Source organism: Hippopotamus amphibius, chromosome 4 (assembly GCF_030028045.1).
Source record: "Hippopotamus amphibius kiboko isolate mHipAmp2 chromosome 4, mHipAmp2.hap2, whole genome shotgun sequence".
NCBI lineage: Eukaryota > Metazoa > Chordata > Mammalia > Artiodactyla > Hippopotamidae > Hippopotamus > Hippopotamus amphibius.
Window position 1 is genome coordinate 158680105 of NC_080189.1, and position 20967 is coordinate 158701071.

Genomic DNA, 20967 nt, shown 5'->3' on the forward strand with positions numbered 1-20967 from the left:
TGGCACATAAGAGGAGTTCAATATCTGGTTACTGAATGAATGAATGCCAGGCACCTTGCTAGGTACTTTAATCACCTTTCTCCACCCTGTACCTTCCACAGGGCTTAACACACAGCAGCATTTGATAGTGGACTCACTGGTCTCCCAGGCAACAGACAAGAACAAGAAGTTTCACAGAACAGCCCACTTTGGACCAGCGTCACTCAGCCAGCCTCGTTCCAAGCTCTAAGTTGGCCACAAGAGAAACAAAACACAAGCTCCATAAACCTCTACCAGGAGGAGTCAGATAAGGTCAGAGTGGCTGACTGCAAGAGCCATCAAACAGTCCTGGCAAAGAAGACTAGGCCGGGGGTTCTCTCCTCTGGAAATCTACTCCATCATGCATCAGCTACCCAAAAAACAACAACTGCTATCCAGGATACTCACGAGTGGGCATCTGAAAAGGGGCCTGTAGGAGCCGTTAGGTACAGAATTAAATGTCTCAAGATTCATACTGATTAAGTACCCACCGAATGATGTACACAATAGACACAAATAACTCATCCGGGTCAGCATGTGGGAAATTATTTTGGCACCAGGGCATGTTAAACATTCAGGTTCACATGTTGAGCATGTGCAGATGAGTCCAGTGCAAAGAATTCTGGGAGGTGGAGCTCAAACCTCAGGCTGGTTTTTCTAACACGGAGCCCTGGATAATCATTTAATATGCACCGACTGCACTTTTTCACAGGTAAAATGAGGATATAACCATCTTTGCCTCCCCCGACTGGGTACTGGTGGCTAATCGGATCAACAGATAAATGAGAAAATGCCTGGGAAACAAACTGTGCTTCATTTTCCCTTCTTCTGCCTTTCACACTATTTTGCTCCCTGTTGTACTACTCAATTCATCCTTAACCTGTGGGCATTTTCCCGAGCCAGGAAGGCTTAGGTGGTAGCAAGACTGGTTTTCAGTCAGGGGAGGAGACGGTCAAGAAGAGATAAGAAGATTCCCTTTGATGAAGGAAGGAAGGGGCCAGAAGAAGGCCGCTGCTCTACTCGTTCTGCCTGTTCACAACCAACTTCCCACTCTGCTCCACTCCTGGAGTGAAATAAGCCACCTGACTCTAAGCCCTGCCACCTGGCCACCCCGCCCAACTCGACATGTTGGAAATGGTCCTCGGCCCTTACACAACAGCAAAAGCAGGCGCAGCACCCCAACGCTGCTCCTCCCCGACCTCTGCCTTCTTTCTTCCTCCACCTTACGTGGACCTCAGGCAAGCCTGAAACGCCCACATTCTACTCTCGGCTTTGCCACTGTGTGGCCTTGGAAAAGCTACTTAACTGCTGAAGCCTCAGGGAAATGAGATAATAACAGATACCACAGCTCCTAGAGGATGTGATACAGCATGCGAAGGGCACAACACACCGCCCGGCACGCAGGAAGCACATGATGAATAGCACCCATTATCCTGTAAAGATGAGCCCACTGGGAAGGCATCCAGGGGCGCAGCAGCAGCGGGGCCTGCGCCTGCTTGTGGCTCAGAAGTTGCTCATCCAGGGACTCAAGCAGCCAGGTGGTGAGATCTAAACTGATTCTTGGACTTCCCTGGTGGTACAGTGGTTAAGAATCCACCTGCCATAAATAATGAAGCAATGTGAATCTGTGTATACTAATGAGCTGCTTTTTTCTGTTGAGACTATCATTTGTCTTACCCAAGGGGCAATGACCTGAATTGGATGTCTGAAGTATAACTTATACAGCAATAGTTCTGTAAATACACTTAAATAAACTAAAGATATTTAATAAATATAGTATTTATACTAAAAATAAAAACAAAAAAACCCCACAAAGAATCAGCCTGCCAATGCAGGGGACACAGGTTCAATCCCTGGTCCTGGAAGATCCCACATGCTGCGGAGCAACTAAGCCCCGTGCGCCACAACTATTAAGCCCGCGCTCCACAACAAGAGAAGCCACCACAATGAGAAGCTCACGCAGCGCTATGAAGAGTAGCCCCCACTCGCTGCAACTAGAAAAAAGCCCATGCGTAGCATCGAAGACCTGACGCAGCCAATAAATAAATAAATAAATATTATTTAAAAAAAAAAACTGATTCTATCTGAAAATGAAAGATTTCACTGCTTGCTCCTGATAACTCCTTTCCACTCCCTCTACGCAAAACATATTATTATTAATACTGACTTTAGAGCTGACTCTTGGTCAAAGGATAATCTAATATCATATCCACCTTGAAGAAACCCAACAGTACACCCCTCTCTCTATCACTGTCTCACCCACAAAGCTTTTCCCTTTGTGTAGAATTCCAAGGAGAGTTTCTAAAAGGAAATGTAACAGTACTCAGTCATCTCCACTGTTCCAATTCAGAGTTCAGAGCAGTTTACAGCAGTGCAAAGTCAACCTCTGACCCAAGCAGGCAATGGGAATGATGATAGTCTCCCTCAAGAAATTCCTTCTTAGCCCTCAGAGAATTATTCCAGAAGAGTGACACATGGGCTTTGTTCTAAGGAGGCCTGGGAAGGGAAAAGCAAGAGACGGGATAGAAACTGAAGTAAAAAGCCTTGGAAGGAGGAAAGTTCAACAGAGCACAGAGACCAAACGTAAAACTCCAAAGACACTGGAAAACACTCCAAAGGAAAGAAGCTCAGCAATGAGGTCCCTTCAGTTCTGGTCTCTCTGGGTGAAAAGGATCTGATTTATACCAACTACAGTCATACTGTCACCTAAATTTTTATGAAGGTGTTCCTTTAGCTGAAGGCAAAAATCAGCTCCTTCCCCAAAGTAATGGAAAGGGCAAAGGGACGCATGGCTGCTCCCACCACAACCTAATGCTCGTAAGAAATCCCACCGTGAGCCAACAAGGATGATTGTTTATCTCTGCACAGAGATTCTAAAGTTAACCTACATCAATAAGTTATTTCCAAAGTTAAGTTCCCACTAATTACTTTTATGTGATGGTCTCTGGTGACTTTTTTTCTGCTTTCATTCCATTTTTGCTCGAGTTCAGAAGAAGAGACAGAACCCAAAGAAACCAAACCATTCTCAATCTTATCAGAACTGGGATCACTATCCCAGAAGGAAACTAGAACCTGATTACTTCATTTAATCTGTAGACCAAAAAAAAAAAAAATGTTGCCTACCATTTCAGTAAACAAAGAATGTTGCCTGGGACTTCCCTGGAGGTCCAGCAGTTAAGACTCTGTGCTCCCCATGCAGGGGCCCAGGGTTCAATCCCTGGTCAGGGAACTAGATCCCACATGCCACAATAAATATTCCACATGCCGCAACTAAGACCTGGCACAGCCAAATAAACAAATAAATTAAAAACAAAAACAAAAAAGAATGCTGCCACCATGAAGGCATTAGTCATTTCAGCTACCCCACCCCTCCCGCCTTGGTTTGCTCTGGGGGTGGGGTTCAGGATGGAGAAAAACAGGATACTGGCCTAGGTAGCGAAGATGTATAATTTCAGTGAGCCCAGACTCTTGCATCTTCCCATACACAGAAAAGCACTAAAATCATTACCTTGAGATGTCTGTTCTTTGTGACTGGCAGTAATCTTTTGATGTTGGATTCCAATTTCTTTCCTTTTTCCAGCAAAAACTCCCATTTATCCTGGTCCCTCTCTTAAACCCCTCTGAAGCAGTTCCTCAGAGCTATCTGAGAAGCTGTATCCCAGGCTATAGTCCTCAGTGAGGTCACCTAGTAAAACTTAATTCTCAAAACTTAATTCTCTCTTTTAGGTTGTATTTTTTTTCAGTTGACAAATCAACAAACATGTATTGAGCCTCATCTAGTGTCTGGCACTAACCTAATGATGTTAGACCAGCACAGGTATAGAATTTAGGTAACATTTTCCTTCTTCTGTGGGAAGGAAAGGAGACGTAGAAAGTGAGAGAACTCTTCCTTCAGAAATCCAGAGCCATTTTCATCATGTTGAAAAAAACTCCAGGCAATGATTTAAGTCCATGGCCTAATTTTCAGACAGAATTTTTACTTAAACAACATCAAACAGATCAGTAACCAGTCCATTTTTAAACCAGAGGAGGTTCCATTCCAATGGCAAACCCCTGCTGCCAGAAAGTTCTAGTAAACCTGTTTCCCCTCAACCCAGCTGGTTCAGAAAATTACCTTTCATTCTATCCTCAAAGGAGTGAATATCTTTGTGTCTGCCCGTGTATTTGTCAATAGAGTTTCATGTAAAAACAATTGTTTCTCAATCAAATGTTTTCTGAAGACCGCTGAAGTCACAAGACTGGCTTCACAAACACATGGAGCACATTTGGTAAGGGCAAAGATCACTTTCTTCCACTCTGGTGTCCCCAAAGAGTTCCATTACTTGAGAGGTCAGGAATTCTCCTCCCATGTCTTCTAACTACCGGCGGTGCTTCTGACACGTGACCAGAAGACCAGGACCAGGAGCGTTGCCTGCAGCTCCCCTCCTCCTCTAGCAGGAAAGAGAAATGTTTCTCTGCAGAGATGATCCACAAAACAAATTCTTTTGAAAGGGTCATTTTTAGCTCCTTGGGCAGTTTCTTTGACTTCACCCAACGCACCCAGTTTAGCTCTCCTTTTATCTCTGAATAAAAAGCTTTCCAAAGCCATGCTGAATTCTGAGGACAGACTGGAAATACCAAGTCATCCTCAAGACCCACATCATCTTCAAGGGAATCTTCCAAGGAGCTTCCAGATGGAAGATGGAGGCCCCCTTTTAAGTGGCATGGCACACCCATATCTGGCCAGCTACAAAAACAGACAGAAGCTCTGGTGTAGGCTCTGAGACTTAGCAGTAACACCACCAGGCTAGACAGAAGACAAGAGAGCTGAGCACAGGGATTTATATTCAATATCCTGTAATAAACCCCAACAGAAAACTTTTTTAATTTTTTTAAAAAGAAAGAGCTAGGTTCAGATCCACCTGTACCTGGATCACACTGTGGACAATTACTCTCCTTCCGTTGCCCACAGCCTCCATTCTTCACCCACCATCCCTGTTGACATTTCCCCATTATTCCTGGTTCCGAGCTTCCCACTAGAACATACTCCAGGCTGGCAAGGGTCCGGGCCGTGTTGTTCACCACTGCAGCCCTAGCACAGAGCCTGACACATAACAGGAAATCTATACTTATTTGTTAAATGAATGAACACAGCACAGAATGTCTAAATGCTACATTCTCTCTAGGGAAGGGAACGGTGTAGTTGTTACCATTAAGGGTCCAATCTGCCTCTACCACTCACTGACTTTAGAATAACCTTAAAGAAGTTATTTAACTTCTCTGGGCCTCCGTTTTCTCACCTGTAAAATGAGAGTAACAACACAATCTACTTCACAGGGCCACTGTGAGGATCAGGTGAGATAATGCACAGGGGGCACTCAGCACAACGGAGGCATGCAGTAAATGCTAGAGAAGCGCTGACTGACATGATTGCTGCAGTTGCCCTGGTTTGCCTCTAGGGCACAGTCATCACCACCACTGCAGAATTTCATTCCATTATCCCAAGCAAAAACCCTCCTGAGGGAAGGTTTCCAATAAATGACTCATTAAAGAATTAGGAGGATTTCCCTGGTGGCCCAGTGTGTAAAGAATCCACCTTGCAATGCAGGGGACCCAGGTTGGATCCATGGTCAGGGAACTAAGATCCCACATGTCTAGAGGCAACACACGCCACAACTACTGAACTTGAGCGCCTCAACTAGAAAGCCTGCCCGCCACAAACTACAGAGCCCACACTCTGGAGCCTGCACGCCACAACTAGAGAAGAGAAAAACCTCCCCACGCCACAACTAGGGAGAAGCCCACATGCTGCAACAAAGACCCTATGCAGCCAAACATAAAAAAAATTTAAAAAAAAGAATTAGGGATAATGGGACAAGGAAGATACTTACTCAACACATACCACTCCCTCCCTCAAAAGGATGTTTTCAATTAAAAAAAAAAAGCTGTTATAAGAATGCATAATACATAAATTATGCATAAGAATGCATTCAGTCTTCAAAACAATAATGTGACATGATTCCAAGAATTATTAGTACACTAGAGACTCCCTAAAGTGCATTTCTCACAGTTTATGTTGAAGACCTTAACAGATGACACAGCTTTATAAGGAGATCTTTGATGTCTGACGTGGAGACGGAAAGGGGCCTGGTTTCTATTCTACATGGAATGTGATAACAGAGCCTGGCAGAGTAACAATATAGCATATAACTATTTAAGTAACAGTAGTAACCACTCCAGCAATATCACCCTCCTCTGAATTTCCATAGTGGCCTCTCCATACTGCTCTGAGGTCATCCACCTTATTTCTATGTATTTGTTTGTTGCTGTTGTTGTTGTACCCCACGGCTTGTGGGATCTTAGTTCCCTGACCAGGGATCGAATCGGTTAAGCCCGAGTGTGCTTAACTGAGTGTTAAGCCCGGTTAAGGCAGTGAAAGCCTGAGTCTTAACCACTGGACTGCCAGAGAATTCCCTATGTATTTGCTTCCTATCACCGCTCAACAGTCCTCTCCCCAAAGGCAAGTTCAGTGTCTCAGTGCCACTTTCTAACTCTCTCAGTTGTCAGCACACAGTAGGCACTCATTAAATGTTTGCTGAATAATGATTAAACTGATTTATTCTCATTAGTGTATTTCATTCATTCAACAAATATTATTTTAGTACCTACTATATGCCAAACGCTGTTCTAGATGAGGATGAACAGAAGAGGAAAAAAAATCACTGCCTGATAAAGTCATAAAGATGTTCTACAACTGACTTTGTTAGTGGTTGTGTACACCTGTGACTATACTAACAGCCACTCCACTGTACACTTTCAATGGGTAAACTGTATGGTATGTGAATATCTCAAAAAATTATTTTTGAAAAAAGTAAATGCAACATTAAAAAGGACTGAGATACTAATGGCTTTCTTTTATCGTAAAATTAAGATAAAATCGTATACTCTTCTGTAGTTCTGTATTTTCAGTATTTTAACATGATGAGTCTATGTTGTCTTTATAATTGGAAAATAATACATGTTTAAAAAAGACCAAAAAAAACCCCCAAAAAAAAACCAAAAAATCACTGCCCTCTGGGATGGACTGCTTGACAGGTACAGGATTTTCTTCTGGGACAATGAAAATGCTTTAGAACTAGATACAGGTGGTGGTGGCTGCACAACACTGTGAATGTACCAAATACCAACAAACTGTCTGCTTTAAAATGGTGAATTTCATGTTACATGAATTATACTCCAACAAAAAAAATCACTGTCCTCAGGAAGCTTACATTCTAATGGGGAGAAGAAAGAATAATCGAACAAAAACAGTGTATGTGGTGTACAAAATGCCCAGCGACATGCGAATCAAGAAACTGCAGTATATCCATACAATGGAACCCTTCTCAGCAATACAAAGAAATGAACTGAGACATCCCCCATTAATGACCTTCAAAGACGTGGTGAGTGAAAAAAAACCAAAAAACAAAAAACATGGTGAGTGAAAGAAGCCAGACACCAAACTACTGCATTAACCTATTTACACAAAACTCTAGGAAAGTCAAATCCATAGCGTAGAGAACAGATGAGTGACTGCCGGGGACTAACCTCCCAGGGATACAAGGGAACCTTGTGGGGGGATGGAAATACTCTGTATTGATTGTGGTGGTGGTGCTGGTTACACATGTGTATATACATTTGTTGAAACTCATAGAACTGTACACTTAAAATGTGTATATTATATAACATGATATAGAAATTATACCACAAGAGATGATTTTAAGTACATGTTGTGTCAAACAATGAGAAGTGGAGTGAAAAAAAAACAGGAGAGAGGACTAGGACTACCAGGTATGGGCAGGGGTTGCTCTTTTAAATATGGTGGTCAAGGAAGGCAGCACTATGAAGCCAAAACCTTTTTAAATCAATCCCTTAAAAAAAAAAAAAAAAAAGCAGCAAGCTCAATCTCCGTGGTAGAGAAAGAAAGACAAATGTATGACCAATCCACATCAGTACATAAGCCTAAAATCATTTATATGTAGTTCTAGGAAGAAAGCTTTTTCCCCTGGCAGTGGTAGATTTAACTTCTTAATTCATGAAGTAAGGGGAGAAGGAAAAGAAAGGAAGAAAAGAGGGAGAGAGAGAGGAAGGAAGGAAAGAAAGGGAGGGAAGGGGGGAGAGAGGGAGAGAGAGAATTAGGGAAGGAAGGAAGGAAGGAAGGGAGGGAGGGAGGGAGGGAAAAGAAGGCAGGGGGAGGGAGGGAAGGAAAGAGAAGAAAGGTAAAGCAGATCGTCTTTCTGCCTGCCTGCCTGCTTGTCTGTCTGTCTGTCAGATGATTCAGATCCAAATAACAGAGTTGACTAAGGCGAGGGAAAAACAATCGTGCACCCTGTGACCACAAACTAAGCCCATGGCCACCAGGACCAGAAAGGGCATGCAGAAAGAATTACAGGATCCTCAAACAGCCTCCACTCAGAGACAAGCACAAAAGACAGTGGGGCTTTCCCATGAATGAAGGCCTCTGCCATCCCTCCCCAGCCTTGCTTAACCTCTGAATTTTCATTTTAAAGCATTTTTCACAGAGATTACGCCAACTAATAAGGCACATAATTGATGCTCAATTAATGTTTATGACTGCTGTTGAATGATACACGTAAACTGAATTACTCTTTGAAAGAAAAGGTTACGAGACATTATGGAAAACAGTTTAGCCACGAAGGTGACATATTCACCAGGCAGGAGAATGGGCTGAGAAGCAGAGGAATTTCTAGAATACTCTGACTGCTGAATTGCTCAGGATCATGTTCTCTCTTAACTTGAAACTGGGGTGTCCTTGACCACATGCCAGAACCAGGTTCTGTCTGTTCTTTTCAAGTACTCGAACATCTAAAGTCAAATTCCCTGGGAAAGACAGCAACAGTCCAGTCACAAGTAGAAGAAAATCAGGAAGGAGGGAAAAAAAATTCCAGAAGCTACCAGAAAGCAGAATCATCCTCCAGTAAAGTCAAGCCAGAGGTCAGGTATACATACTTCTCTGCCCAAGGACTCCAGCCACCACCAAGCTGACCTCACAAACCAGTCAAAGAGAGCCTCTTAATTACAGGCCAAAAGCCATTGGAAAGAGGGGCAAAATGAACAAAACATCCTCCAAGGAAACATCCACTTTTTCCTGCCTCCAAAAGTTCCTCTGTGTCTCTTCCCATAGGTCTTTCCAATTCTTCTTGCCTGGAACTTTCTATATCCTTGTTTTCTTTCCCTTCTTTGGGGCCTCACCCATTAGCTTTCCTCTGGTTGCCCCTCACTGATCACATGTACTCAATACACTTTAGCAGTTCTAACTTCAGCCAGAAATGATCTCTTGGGAGCTCCTCCCAAAGCAGGCAGGACTCCCCAGAAAAGTCCAGCCAGCCATCAGAAGGCTTCCGTGTGACACAATCTGCAGGACAAACTCAAGAGTGGTACAGCCAGGAGATGCATCCACAGGGAAAACATACACTGTCAACTTAATAAGAAATCTGCCTGTTATATTAACCTGGCTCAAAAAACCAAATGTTTGCCAAAGTCCAGAAAAAAATCCATCACTGCAAGGAACTGACAGATCAGAAAAAATTACAATCACACAAACTGGAGGTTACTTGAAATAGTTAAAGATAGGTTCCCTGAAAAGCTGACTCACAGTGGTTTTGATGGCTTGTATGGGTCAAATTTTAAACAGCCCTGGACTAAACAAAATAGTCTCCCAGGTTAAATGCCAGGAGCCTGTTACAACTGAATGAGCCCAAAGCTGAGAGAGCTCAGAAGATGCTGAGCAGAAACTAGAGGCATATAATAGGGGCTCTTTCATCTTCCTGCTTGTCTGAGTCATCCTCAACCCTAGTTTCACAGTAATACCATACAATGCCCTCCCCCTACTACTATTACTAAACAAAAGGGGCTTTAACTTGGGTTTCTAGGAGTAAAAGGTGGTGGCGGGGGAGGGAGCCTCTGCTGTTCCACCAATCACTGCTTATTATTTTGACAGACAGCCCCTAAGCAGATCTATGGGAAGCTTTTCTGTTACATTTTTTAAATATAGAACCTAATAACCAATAGTAAATATATTCTGACCAGAATTTGCCAAAGGGCTAACCAGCCACAGCACCAGAGTTAGTCCTTACATTATAATAGTTTGACCATCCAAAGAGAAAAATAGGAAAGTTCCACAATTTAGAAGGTTATGGGACTTCCCTGGTGGCACAGTGGTTAAGAATCCACCTGCCAATGCAGGGGGCATGGGTTTGAGCCCTGGTCCGAGAAGGTCCCACATGCTGCGGAGCAACTAAGCCCATGTGCTGCAACTACTGAGCCTGCACTCTAGAGCCTGTGAGCCACAACTATTGAGCCCATGTGCCACAACTACTGAAGCCCACGCACCTAGAGCCTACACTCTGCAATAAGAGAAACCACCACAATGAGAAGCCCATGCACTGCAACGAAGAGTAGTCTCCACTTGCTGCAACTAGAGAAAGCACAGCAATAAAGACCCAACACAGCCCATAAATAAATAATAAACTTATTTAAAAAAAAGAAAGAAAATTATGATCCCCAGGTTCCTGACCTATTGACCAGTTAAGTCCTGAGAGGTTTCTACCAGCCTGTCTGAAACAGAGGTCCTGGAAAGAGCAAGCCCCAGGAAGGTACCCTAGACCAGGAAGCAGAGGACAAGGCTAAAGGGGTCACCAGGAGATGAGTCTAAGACAGAAGAAGCACAGAAATGGGACAGACCAGCATAGCCAGTTTGTGGTTAAGGATTCCCATATAGTACAAAAACATCCTCGCTTTTTTCCATTCCTGAATCCCACTAGAATAATGTCTCTTTTAGACAATTAAAAAAAAAAAAAAGCCAAGTCCCAGTATTTTGAGCCACACTATTCTGGGACTGTAAACAAGTGAAGCAGCCAAACAACGTGATGGGTCTTCTTAAAGCAACGGTCTCAGTGAGATAAGGTCCACTGCTGATTTCACTGAAGGAAGGACTCCAAGACTCACCTTGGCCTTCTCTTTCAGACAGGGCCGAAGGCTGTCTATCTCTGAGTCAAGCAGGGCCTGCCCCAGGGAACACTTTCTTAGCTTCTCATTGACCACTCCTGGGTCACTGGGCTTCCCTATCGCCCCACATGTTCAGCAGGAGGGGATTTAACTTCAGGAGTCTTTTGGCATGAAAAGCTTCCCAGCTCTCCTACTAACAAGGGTCAGTCAGCATAAAGACGAAACAGGGCCAACTGCTCATCAGTGTGCTGCTCTATTCTCTTGGAAAGAAGACAGTTTACAGGAAGTTTATAGAAAAGAGACAGTGGAGAATAAAGTGGTTGTGAAAGAAAAATTTGTATGGGGTTTAAATATATATATATTTATATTTGATTTATTATATATGAATATATATAATATATAAAATCATATATTTACTATATATGATTTTTTTCACCTTTTCTCTGTGACTAGAAATATTTCGGTAAGACAAGATGTCTGAATCCCTCCCAAGACTCAACAGATAGGAAAATACTACCCCCTACCTCCACTAAGAACTTTATTCCTCTAACCTTTGACTTATTCGCTAAGGGTGTTGTCTCTAACTTCAAGAGATTATAGATGACTTGTCAGTGTGGATCATTTACTTACTGTGGGCTCTAAATAATGGATCCATGAGTTGTTTGGTTTCCCAAGTACAGTTCCACCTAAGTCTAGAAAAATCAATGAACACAACACAGAAAATCTAACCATTTTACTAGAGCGGTTACAAAATATGCCAAAAGAGAATACTGATTTCAGCTAAATTACTTCTGAGGAACGAACAGAACCAAAAGAGGGAAGAAAAAGTGGTGTACTAGATGAATGTTTTCCACTTCACTAGAATCCAGATCTCCTATCAGACCAAACCTTCATCTCTTAAATCAGTTTTCTCAATCTCAGCATCCCTGACATTTTGTACCAGATAACTCTTTATGTGGGGGTTACTCTATGCATTTTAAGGTATTTAGCAGCACCCTGGCCTCTACCCACTAGTACAGGGTAGCACATAACCCCCCATTCCCCAGTTGTGACAACCAGCAATATCGCCAAACGTTGCCAAACCCCGCAGGGGAGCAAAATCACTCCTGGTTGAGAACTGCTGTATTACATAATACCAAATGAGATTTTTTAAATTCTCTCTTTATTGTGCGAATTGAGTTCTTAAAGTGTTATCAATTTAAGTCAATAAAATCTGGGATAGTAAATAGGTGTTATTTGCACAAAACAAATGTCTAGGAGTCACTACTGAGTTCTCTCATTCCCTCACCCCTTCACCAAATATATCAGCACTCTTGTTTTACATCCAAACTTTGTCCCAAATTCATCAATGTCTTTCCATCTCCCCATGTCACTGATAGCACCAAATCAAAGCCAGCTTTCCCCTCAGCATCTGAAATAGCCTCCTAAGTGGTTTCCCTGCTTTCCCTCTTGCCCTCCCACAGTCACTACAATCTAGCTTTCACACCAAAGTCAAGAGCCATCTCTATAGGGATCTCTATAGGGGCTTCTTAGGTGGCACAGTGTTTAAGAATCCGCCTGCCAATGCAGGGGACGCGGGTTGGATCCCTGCTCCAGGAAGATCCCACATGCCACAGAGCAACAAAATCTGCGTGCCACAACTATTGAACCTGCACTCTAGAGCCCATGAGCCACAACTACTGAGCCCATGTGCCACAACTACTGAAGCCCATGCGCCTAAAGCCTGTGCTCCACAACAAAAGAAGCCACGGCAATGAGGAGCCCACGCACCACAAAGAAGAGTAGCCCTGGCTCACCACAACTAGAGAAAGCCCGTGTGCAGCAATGAAGACCCAACATGGCCAATAAACAAATACATAAATGAATAAATAAATAAATTTATTTTTAAAAAAAAGAGGATCTCTATACAACTTCTATCAGCTCATGTGACTTTCCAGCATAAAGCAATCTGGTGCTTCCCATTACACTTAAAACCCACACTTATGTCCATGGCCTACGAGGCCCCACGGGATCTGACACCTGCTTATCTCTGCACTTCTATCCTCACCACTCTCTGCCAGCTCGCTCCAGCCACACGGGCATTCTTTCTCTACTCAAACATGCCATCCCACCTGCTTTCTGTTCTCACCCCCCTCTGTCTGGAGGTCTATTTCCCGAGGTAGTATTAACCATTAGGTCTTTGCTTAAAAATCACCTCTGCAATTAAATCCCTGATCACCCGGCAAAAGTGGCTTCCCAGTCACTCTTCCTTGATTATACATCTGAACCAGCTTTTTATGTGTTTACATGTGTGAACTCTGCTTTCCTCACTTGAATGGTAAGCTCTACAACGGCATGGACAAAGTCTTATTAACCACGTCTCCCCAGAGCCTAGCAAATGCCTGGCACCAGAACATATACTCAATAAATGTGATAGGGACGCCCCTGGTGGCACAGTGCTTAAGAATCCGCCTGCCAATGCAGGGGACATGGGTTTGATCCCTGATCTAGGAAGATCCCACATGCTGCGGAGCAACTAAGCCCGTGTGCCACAACTACTGAGCCTACATTCTAGAGCCTGAGAGCCACAACTATTGAGCCTGTGTGCTGCAACTACTGAAGCCCGCATGTCTAAAGCCTGTATTCCACAACAATGGAAGCCACCACAATGAGAAGCCCATGCACAGCAATGAAGAGGAGCCCCCACTCTTTGCAACTAGAGAAAGCCAGCGCACAGCAAAGAAAACCCAACATAGCCAATAAATAAATAAACTTAAAAAATAATAATGTGATGAATGAATGAATATCTTTGGCTAACAGGTCAAATGTGTCCATTTAAGAGCCACCAATAATGAGTTCCTGCTTCTGAAACCAAAAGTCAATCTCTCCTCAAATTTGCCATTCTAGTATACACTCAAATGGCAACAGGATGATCATAAAATTGTCACCTCCAAAAGGAAGCTTTTTGTCCTTTTAGGTTTTCCAAAAGAAACTAAATACTACTCAAATCACAAACAACAAACCTTAGGAGATTCTAGGCCAGAGAATTTGAGGGAACCGCACTTAACAGTAACAGCCTACAAGCTGCTAAAATAATCACTATGTATGAAACTGAAAATGATCAAAACCCACAAATGCCTAGAAACATGAAAAGGAAAACAAAGTTGGGGTCTAAATCATGGAATCTTCACTGCTATGAGAAAGGAGTTCCTCAGTGATAACCGTCTTGCATTTATACAGAGCTAAGTTTCATCTGATCCTCACAGCAGCCATGAGGAACTGGTGAGCTGATGCTATTGATCAGAATGTAGTTTGATTAGAAAGTTTAAAAAAAAAAAAAAGAAAGTTTAAACGACTCAGTGAGAGAGAACAGGAGTGTCACAGAGCAAGGATCTTAGATCTCAAACCCTCTGCCACTTATTGCAACTTGATCTTGGCAAGTCACTTCATCTCTCTGTGCTTCAGTGTCCTCATCTAGAAAATACAATGCCCCGCCCCCCCATCAAATACATACGCATATGCTGGTATTAGAAGGTAAGACCTTTGAGAGGGGATTAGATCATGAGGGTAGAACCCTTACGAAATAGGATCAGTGCCCTTATAAGAGACCCCAGAGAGCTTCCTTCTACAAATGTGATGACACGGTGAGAAGAACCAAGCCCTCATCAGACATTGAATCTGTCAGTTCCATGATTCTGAACTTCCCATCCTCTAGAACTGCAAGAAATAAACTTCTGTTGTTTATAAGCCACCGCATCTATACTATTCTGTTATAGCAGTACAACTGACTAAGACATACAACTTACTTCACAGGGTGTGGCAGGCTGAAATTGCCCCCCGCCTGCCCCCCAAAGATGTCCACATCCTAATGCCCAGAACCTGTGAATATGTCACTTCATGGAGCAAAAAGGCTTTGCAGATGTGACTGAATTAAGGACCCTGAGGTGAGGAGATTATGCTGGATTATCCAAGTGGATCCAGTGTAACCAAAAGGATCCTTGTAAGAGAGCGGCAGAAGGGCCACAGAGATGCAAGTGACAACAGAAGAAAAGACATGGAGAAAGGGACTGGAAGATGTTAACACACCTAGCTTTGAAGTTGGATGATGGGGCCACAAGCCAAAGTACATGGGAAGCCTCCTGAAGCCAGGAACGTAAGGAAACAAATATTTCTTCCCTAGGGCTTCCCGAAGGAACACAGCCCTAGTGATCCATTTTAGGACTTCTGACCTCCAACCTATAAGAGAATAACCTTGTGTTGTTTTAAGCCACTAAATTTGTGGTAATTTGCTACAGCAACAGGAAGAAACTAAGACACTGAGTTATCATCAAGATTCCATGAGCTCAAATGCTAAGAACAGTGCCAAACACCACACTAAGAGCTCTTTAAATTTTAACTATGATGAGGCAAGACCAGAACCCAGGGGAGACTCAGAGAAGTACTGCAGAAGCTGAGAAAATAAGGTTCAGAAATTTGGTAATATCAATCTAAATTTAAAATGCACATATCATTTAACAAAAAGATCCCATTTCTAAATAGATTTATAGGATATTCAATACATCCTTGGTTGTAATAACTCAAATATCCCTTAATAGGCTGAAATTATAGAAAAACCATTCAACAGAGTACTAGACAGCCTTTAAATAATGAGGTAGACCTCAATGTGCTCATAAGGAAAGTTCTACAAGATGTATCCTATAGTGAAAAACAGCCAAGGACAGAACAGAAAGTATATTAGATTCCCTTTTTGTTGAAAAATTAAAAGGATACATACATATATTCATAAGTATATGTGAAAAAACTCCAGAAGGGCATGTAGTTAACTGTTAATGGTGACCGTTCTAGCAAAAGAGACTAAGGGTATGCAGTAGGAGGGAAACGCTTGTCATTGTATGCCCTTTCATACGATTTTAGGTTTTTTTACTAAGTATGTGTGTGATATTCACTTCTAAAAACTGAGGTTGAGATATGACATCACCAATCAAGTATTTATGTGCTGACAGCATGCCCACCATTGTACATGACCCAGGGCACAAGACGTGGTCCTGCTCTCCAGGAGTTCACAATCTAGCTGAATTCATCATGTAGATTTATATCAATCATCTCTCTAATTGTTTTAGACATTCACATCAGAAAAGTGAACTAGATATTTTCTCCAAGTACTTTTCCACTATGACTCTATGAGAACAAATCACCACCTAAAACTCTCATTCAATCCATTAGTCCCAACCAGTGCTGCTTGCAATTAATAAACTGTTATTTCCAGGGAAGTGGTCAATGTTTATGAAAGAAGAAATCTTTACAAAACAACCTAATTATATACACATTACACACTGCAAAAAAAGAAGATTGGATTTGTCTTCTTCGGTACACCTCCTTATATTTTCTTAATTCTCTACTAAGAAATATGTATCAATGCTACAAAAAGAAAAAAGAAAACACATCCTCCTCCACTCAAAAAATACTCTTTTTGGTGCTGACACAATAGCCATGAGGATTACTGGTTCATCCCAAATCTTCCCCCACATTTTACAGAAGTGACAACAATCCGAAGTATGACTTTCCAAAGGCTGACATTAAAGAGAACTGGTGGCAAAACCAACAAGAACCATCCAAATCCAAGTGTTCCATTTATAAAATATTTAGTCCACACTGTCACCCAATTAGAGCATAATCCATAAAGGAGACATTATTGCTAACCAGGGAGGAAGAATGAGATCTGGGTCACTCTTCCATAACTATTAGTTCCTCTCTGCCAAGAAAGAAATGTGTGTGTTAGCAAAGTATTTAGCTGACAACAGAAGTACATGGAAATCATGATGTAATTCATTTCCATAATCTTATCTAAGGAGGAAAAAGACAGATGAAAAATATTTAGTGGGTAATTAGAAAGTTTTCAATCGGTAACTTACAAAAGTACTCCTCCAATCTGGAGACTTGAGGAGTCATCACAGCTAAAAATACTGAATGTACCACAAATACTCCGATGCTGACAAATACAACACACTGGTGCTAGACTCCAAGTGCCAGGCCCTGTGATAAGGGCCTTTCCATTTCCATTCCTAAGTTCTCTGAATCCTCTCAACTACTACTATGATACAGAAGTGACCCTGAGGCATGGAGTTTAAATAACTTGCCATTGGTTTTACAGCCAGTGAGTGAAGTCAGGATGTGAATTCAAGCAGTCTTCATTTGGGGAAAGTATAGATATGATAACTGTACCACCTTCACAGGAAAGGTAAGTATAAACATTCTACTACCCCTTTCCCAATCACCCCTGTCACACACTTCCATCTCCCCAACTTGCTCCTATCACACGCCACTCTCTTCCCAGCTCAAAATCAAATCAAATATTCTCCAGTCCTTCTGAAATCCCAGATGCCCTTACTTGCTTCTACTGATCAGAAGCCAACACATGAAAATAAGAAGCCATCTGGAGAGGATATTACCCTTATGAAAAGCCACTTTTCAAAGACCTGCTTCTAAATGGAGCTAGCAGGGTTACAACCCACAGCTCTGCACTCTTATGGGACCCACCAAACGTTAGTGCTTCTTTCCCTGCACACACACACAGTCCCACCTCATTCACATGTATTCACAACTTGCCAAAGCGCTCTCACTGAGAAAATGGTTCTAAATCAGTTCTTCCTGATAATAATCCTAATAATAATAATGACAGCTACCATACACTGAGCATTTACCACATAACAGGCTTCACAAACACTGTCATTTCATCCTCACCACAACCCAATGAAGTAGGCACTGTCCCCAGTTTATAAATGAGAAAACTAAGGCTCAGAGAGGTAAAGTAATTCAGCCCAAGGTCATGCAGCTGATAAGAAACTAAATCTGACTCCATGCAACTTACGCTTTTGGGGGTCTTGCCTTTTACTGATTAAAATGCGAGGTCCTCCTGGACTTTCCCTGAGAGCCACCTGCTAACAACCAGATCTGCTCCACTACTGCATGAATCCTCCTACCACTGAGGGCTTACCTGAATTTCTTCATTTTCATCTACTAGGAGGAAACTCACAACCTTCTCAGTCATCTTCTTCCTCTTGGTCTCCTCATCCATCCCTTCTTCCTCCAGCAACTCCTGGACCTTAGCGACGTGGTACACGGTGACAGGGTGCCTCCTTTTGTTACCCCCAGAATGAGTCCTCTTCTGGCACTCCAGGCACAAGTTGATTTTACAGGTCTGGCACCTCACGACTGCCCTCTGCTTCATACCTGGAGAATGCCCATTGGGGCCCTTGCAGGGATCACAGTAAGGGACGTGGCCAGCTTTGAGTCTGATCCGCTCGTGGTTTCTAAGGCGCTCCTGCCTATGGAGCTCCTCCTCGCAACGGAGACACTGCAGACTACAGCACTCGTCACACTCGAAGACAGCTTCATCAGTCCCGCTGCAGGTGTAACTTTCCTGACACAGCAGCCCCGGGTTCAGGCCCTTCTCTGCTGGGGAAGTCTGGGCACTCATATTGAGACAGGGAAGGAAATCACCTACCATATAACGGTATCTGGGCTTTCCCCAGAAGTGAAGACAAAGGCGTTGAGTCTGAAGACTGAGCACAACTTCCACAGGGTTCTCAACACCCTAAAAAAATTTTTTTTCTTTTTAAAAACGGTCGATGTCCTATTAGAATTCTTCACACACTCACAAATATTTGAATACTTAATTTTCTGCCTCTAAGACTCCTGAATCAGCAGCAACGTTGATTTGGTATGACAGTTTCATCCTCCATAAAGTGCAGGCAAATCTGTGGTCAAAATTAACTTGAATGGGTCTTTTATGGCTATCTGAGAAAGATCTGATGGGTTCACTGAGGTGGGCTCATGAGTGGGATCTCAGCCACAAGGTTTTGGTAATGAAAGAGAGTGGTCAGGAGCTTTTCAATATTATCCAACCTCAAGTCAATATTTCAGGGGATACCTAGAATTGAGGCAGGAAAAGGATTTCACTCACCTAAAAACAGAAGTGCACCTTAAAAAAAAATTGTGATTAAATATGACGCCAAAACTCCCAAGAGAAATCTCATTCTTGCTTGTAAAACTCACACTGGCTCACTCTGATCCTAGAAATTTCTCCTCAAAATCATGGTAGAGGTTGCTCCTTTTGAAAGCAACCACTGCCTCTAGGCTCAAGGCATTTAAGAGACTGTGTTGCTTTATTTCCCAGACTGAAATTCTCTGCTCCCTCAGTTATTAAATTCAGAATCAAAAGCACTCAGCAAATAGTCTTGCAGAGACAACCCTCTGCACCCCTACCTGCACCCCACAATTGGGAGAGGTGGAGAAAGAGGCCTGTAAAAAGCTAAAGAAACAATAATAATAAACTTTAGCTCCATCAAAGTCCTGGGCAGATCCAATTAACCTTGTAACTGGACTGTTTCAACTCCAGACAGATGTCTTTTAACAACTCTAAACCTGGAAACAAAAGTCACCATTCCATGTCTAAAAACAATTAAAAACAATCGTACTTCCTTTCGTCCTTTTCTCCAACTGCAAATTAAGGGAGCAACAGGAGACAGAATTCCTCCACTATGGCCCACTGCAAAGCCAGGCCTACAGTGAGTTAAAACAATTTTTCTTTGTCACTCAAAACCCAACTTTAAAACAACTGAAAAAAAAAAAGAAAGAAAGAAATGAAAACGAAAAAAGAAAGATAACTGGGGCTTTTTGTCACAATCATATTCCCAACTCCCCTTTGCCTTGACACCCATTCTAACGCTCCAACGAAATGTAAAGCCCTCCTTTCGGGTATTCACTCCTCCCATACAGTAATCAACCTATCCATCTTATTTTTAGATAAACAAGGAAGGCGAAGGGAGTGACTAGGAGACCTTATTTACACTCTAATCACAGACGTGCCCAACCAGCTCTCACAACGTTAACAAAAATCAAAATTTGTCACAATTGTGAAAAATATAAAACCAATCTTCAAAAAGATACCTCTCCGCCCACCAGACCCAACCAAACAATCTGCCCACTCGGCCTCCCACCTCGACGCCTCTCCCCAGCCGGGGAGTCCTCCCCCTCCCTTCCTCCCGGACAACACCACCACAACCCGAAGGGCAGGAGCAGGGTCTAAGAACAAAGAAGGTCCCCCCAAATCTCCCCCACGCTGGCAGAGGCCAGAGCCGAATCCATTGTTTATATCACCCCACCCCCACCCCAGCCGCACCCGCCCCCCCCTTCCTCCCGGGGGCAGAGTGAGCTCCAGGGCTATCGCTCGTACGGCGCAGGGCCGTGCCCTTCCCTCCCCGATCGCGGCGTCCCGGGAACCCCACCACGAAGCAACTCTGCTGCGGCGAGGCGACGTCGGGGGACCACGGGGCGCCGGTGGGGGCGGGGGCTGTTCCTCAGGGCACCGGTGGATCCATCCTCATCTCCATCTCCGCCCCCTCCTCCTTCGCTGCCTCCCGGGCTTCCTCCTCTCCTGTTGTCAGTTAGGATCAGCTGATCGGAGTGAACTTCTCCCTGCTCGGACTAACAGGAAGGCGTGAGCTGTGCAGCCCAGTGAGGGAGAAGCGGGAGAGGTGGAGCCTGACGCCGGCGAGGGCGGAGAAGGGCGCGCACAGCCTCCTGGGAAGTGTAGTTCCCCAGAGGTGCGTCCTTCCCCACCTCCCGGAAGTGAAGCCCCCTGAATGACTACAACTCCCAGTGTAGAAGACTCTGCTCTTGCGAAGAGGCGGGAGAGCCAGGCCTTCGAGCATCATGGGACTTGGAGTTTTTCCGGTGATTGTGGGTTCCGCAGGTTTCAGCACGTAGTTTTGGGTAACGGCCAGAGAAGAAGTGGCACTAAATTGGAGAACTGATGTAATATTTAGTATAGCAGAGGAAAATAATTCGATTTCAAGTAACCCTTATTGCACACAACTCCTTCAGAAATGTGTAAAAGCAGGCAGTCTCCACTTACCCAAGTTCATCTTACACGAACTAAGGCGAGACCAGAAAGAATTTGTAAGAGAATATAAGTACTCTTGT

General features: G+C 43.4%; 1 protein-coding gene across 5 annotated transcripts in view; it reads right to left on the bottom strand.

The window, feature by feature from the left end:
- Positions 1-20483, bottom strand: part of ZFYVE1 (zinc finger FYVE-type containing 1) — a 50879-nt gene extending 30396 nt beyond the window's left edge. Inside the window, exons 1-2 of one of the 5 annotated variants that reach the window (XM_057733793.1) lie at positions 20271-20483; positions 17978-18913 (exon numbers count right to left, since the gene is read on the bottom strand). In XM_057733793.1, the coding sequence (XP_057589776.1) occupies positions 17978-18490 (513 nt within the window). In that variant the 5' untranslated portion in view covers positions 18491-18913; positions 20271-20483. Of the gene's footprint in view, positions 1-3141; positions 3685-17977; positions 18914-20270 lie in introns of those variants that run through there. The other 4 variants (XM_057733792.1, XM_057733795.1, XM_057733796.1 and 1 more) reach the window with 4 other exon arrangements.
- Between the last annotated feature and the right edge of the window lie 484 nt (positions 20484-20967).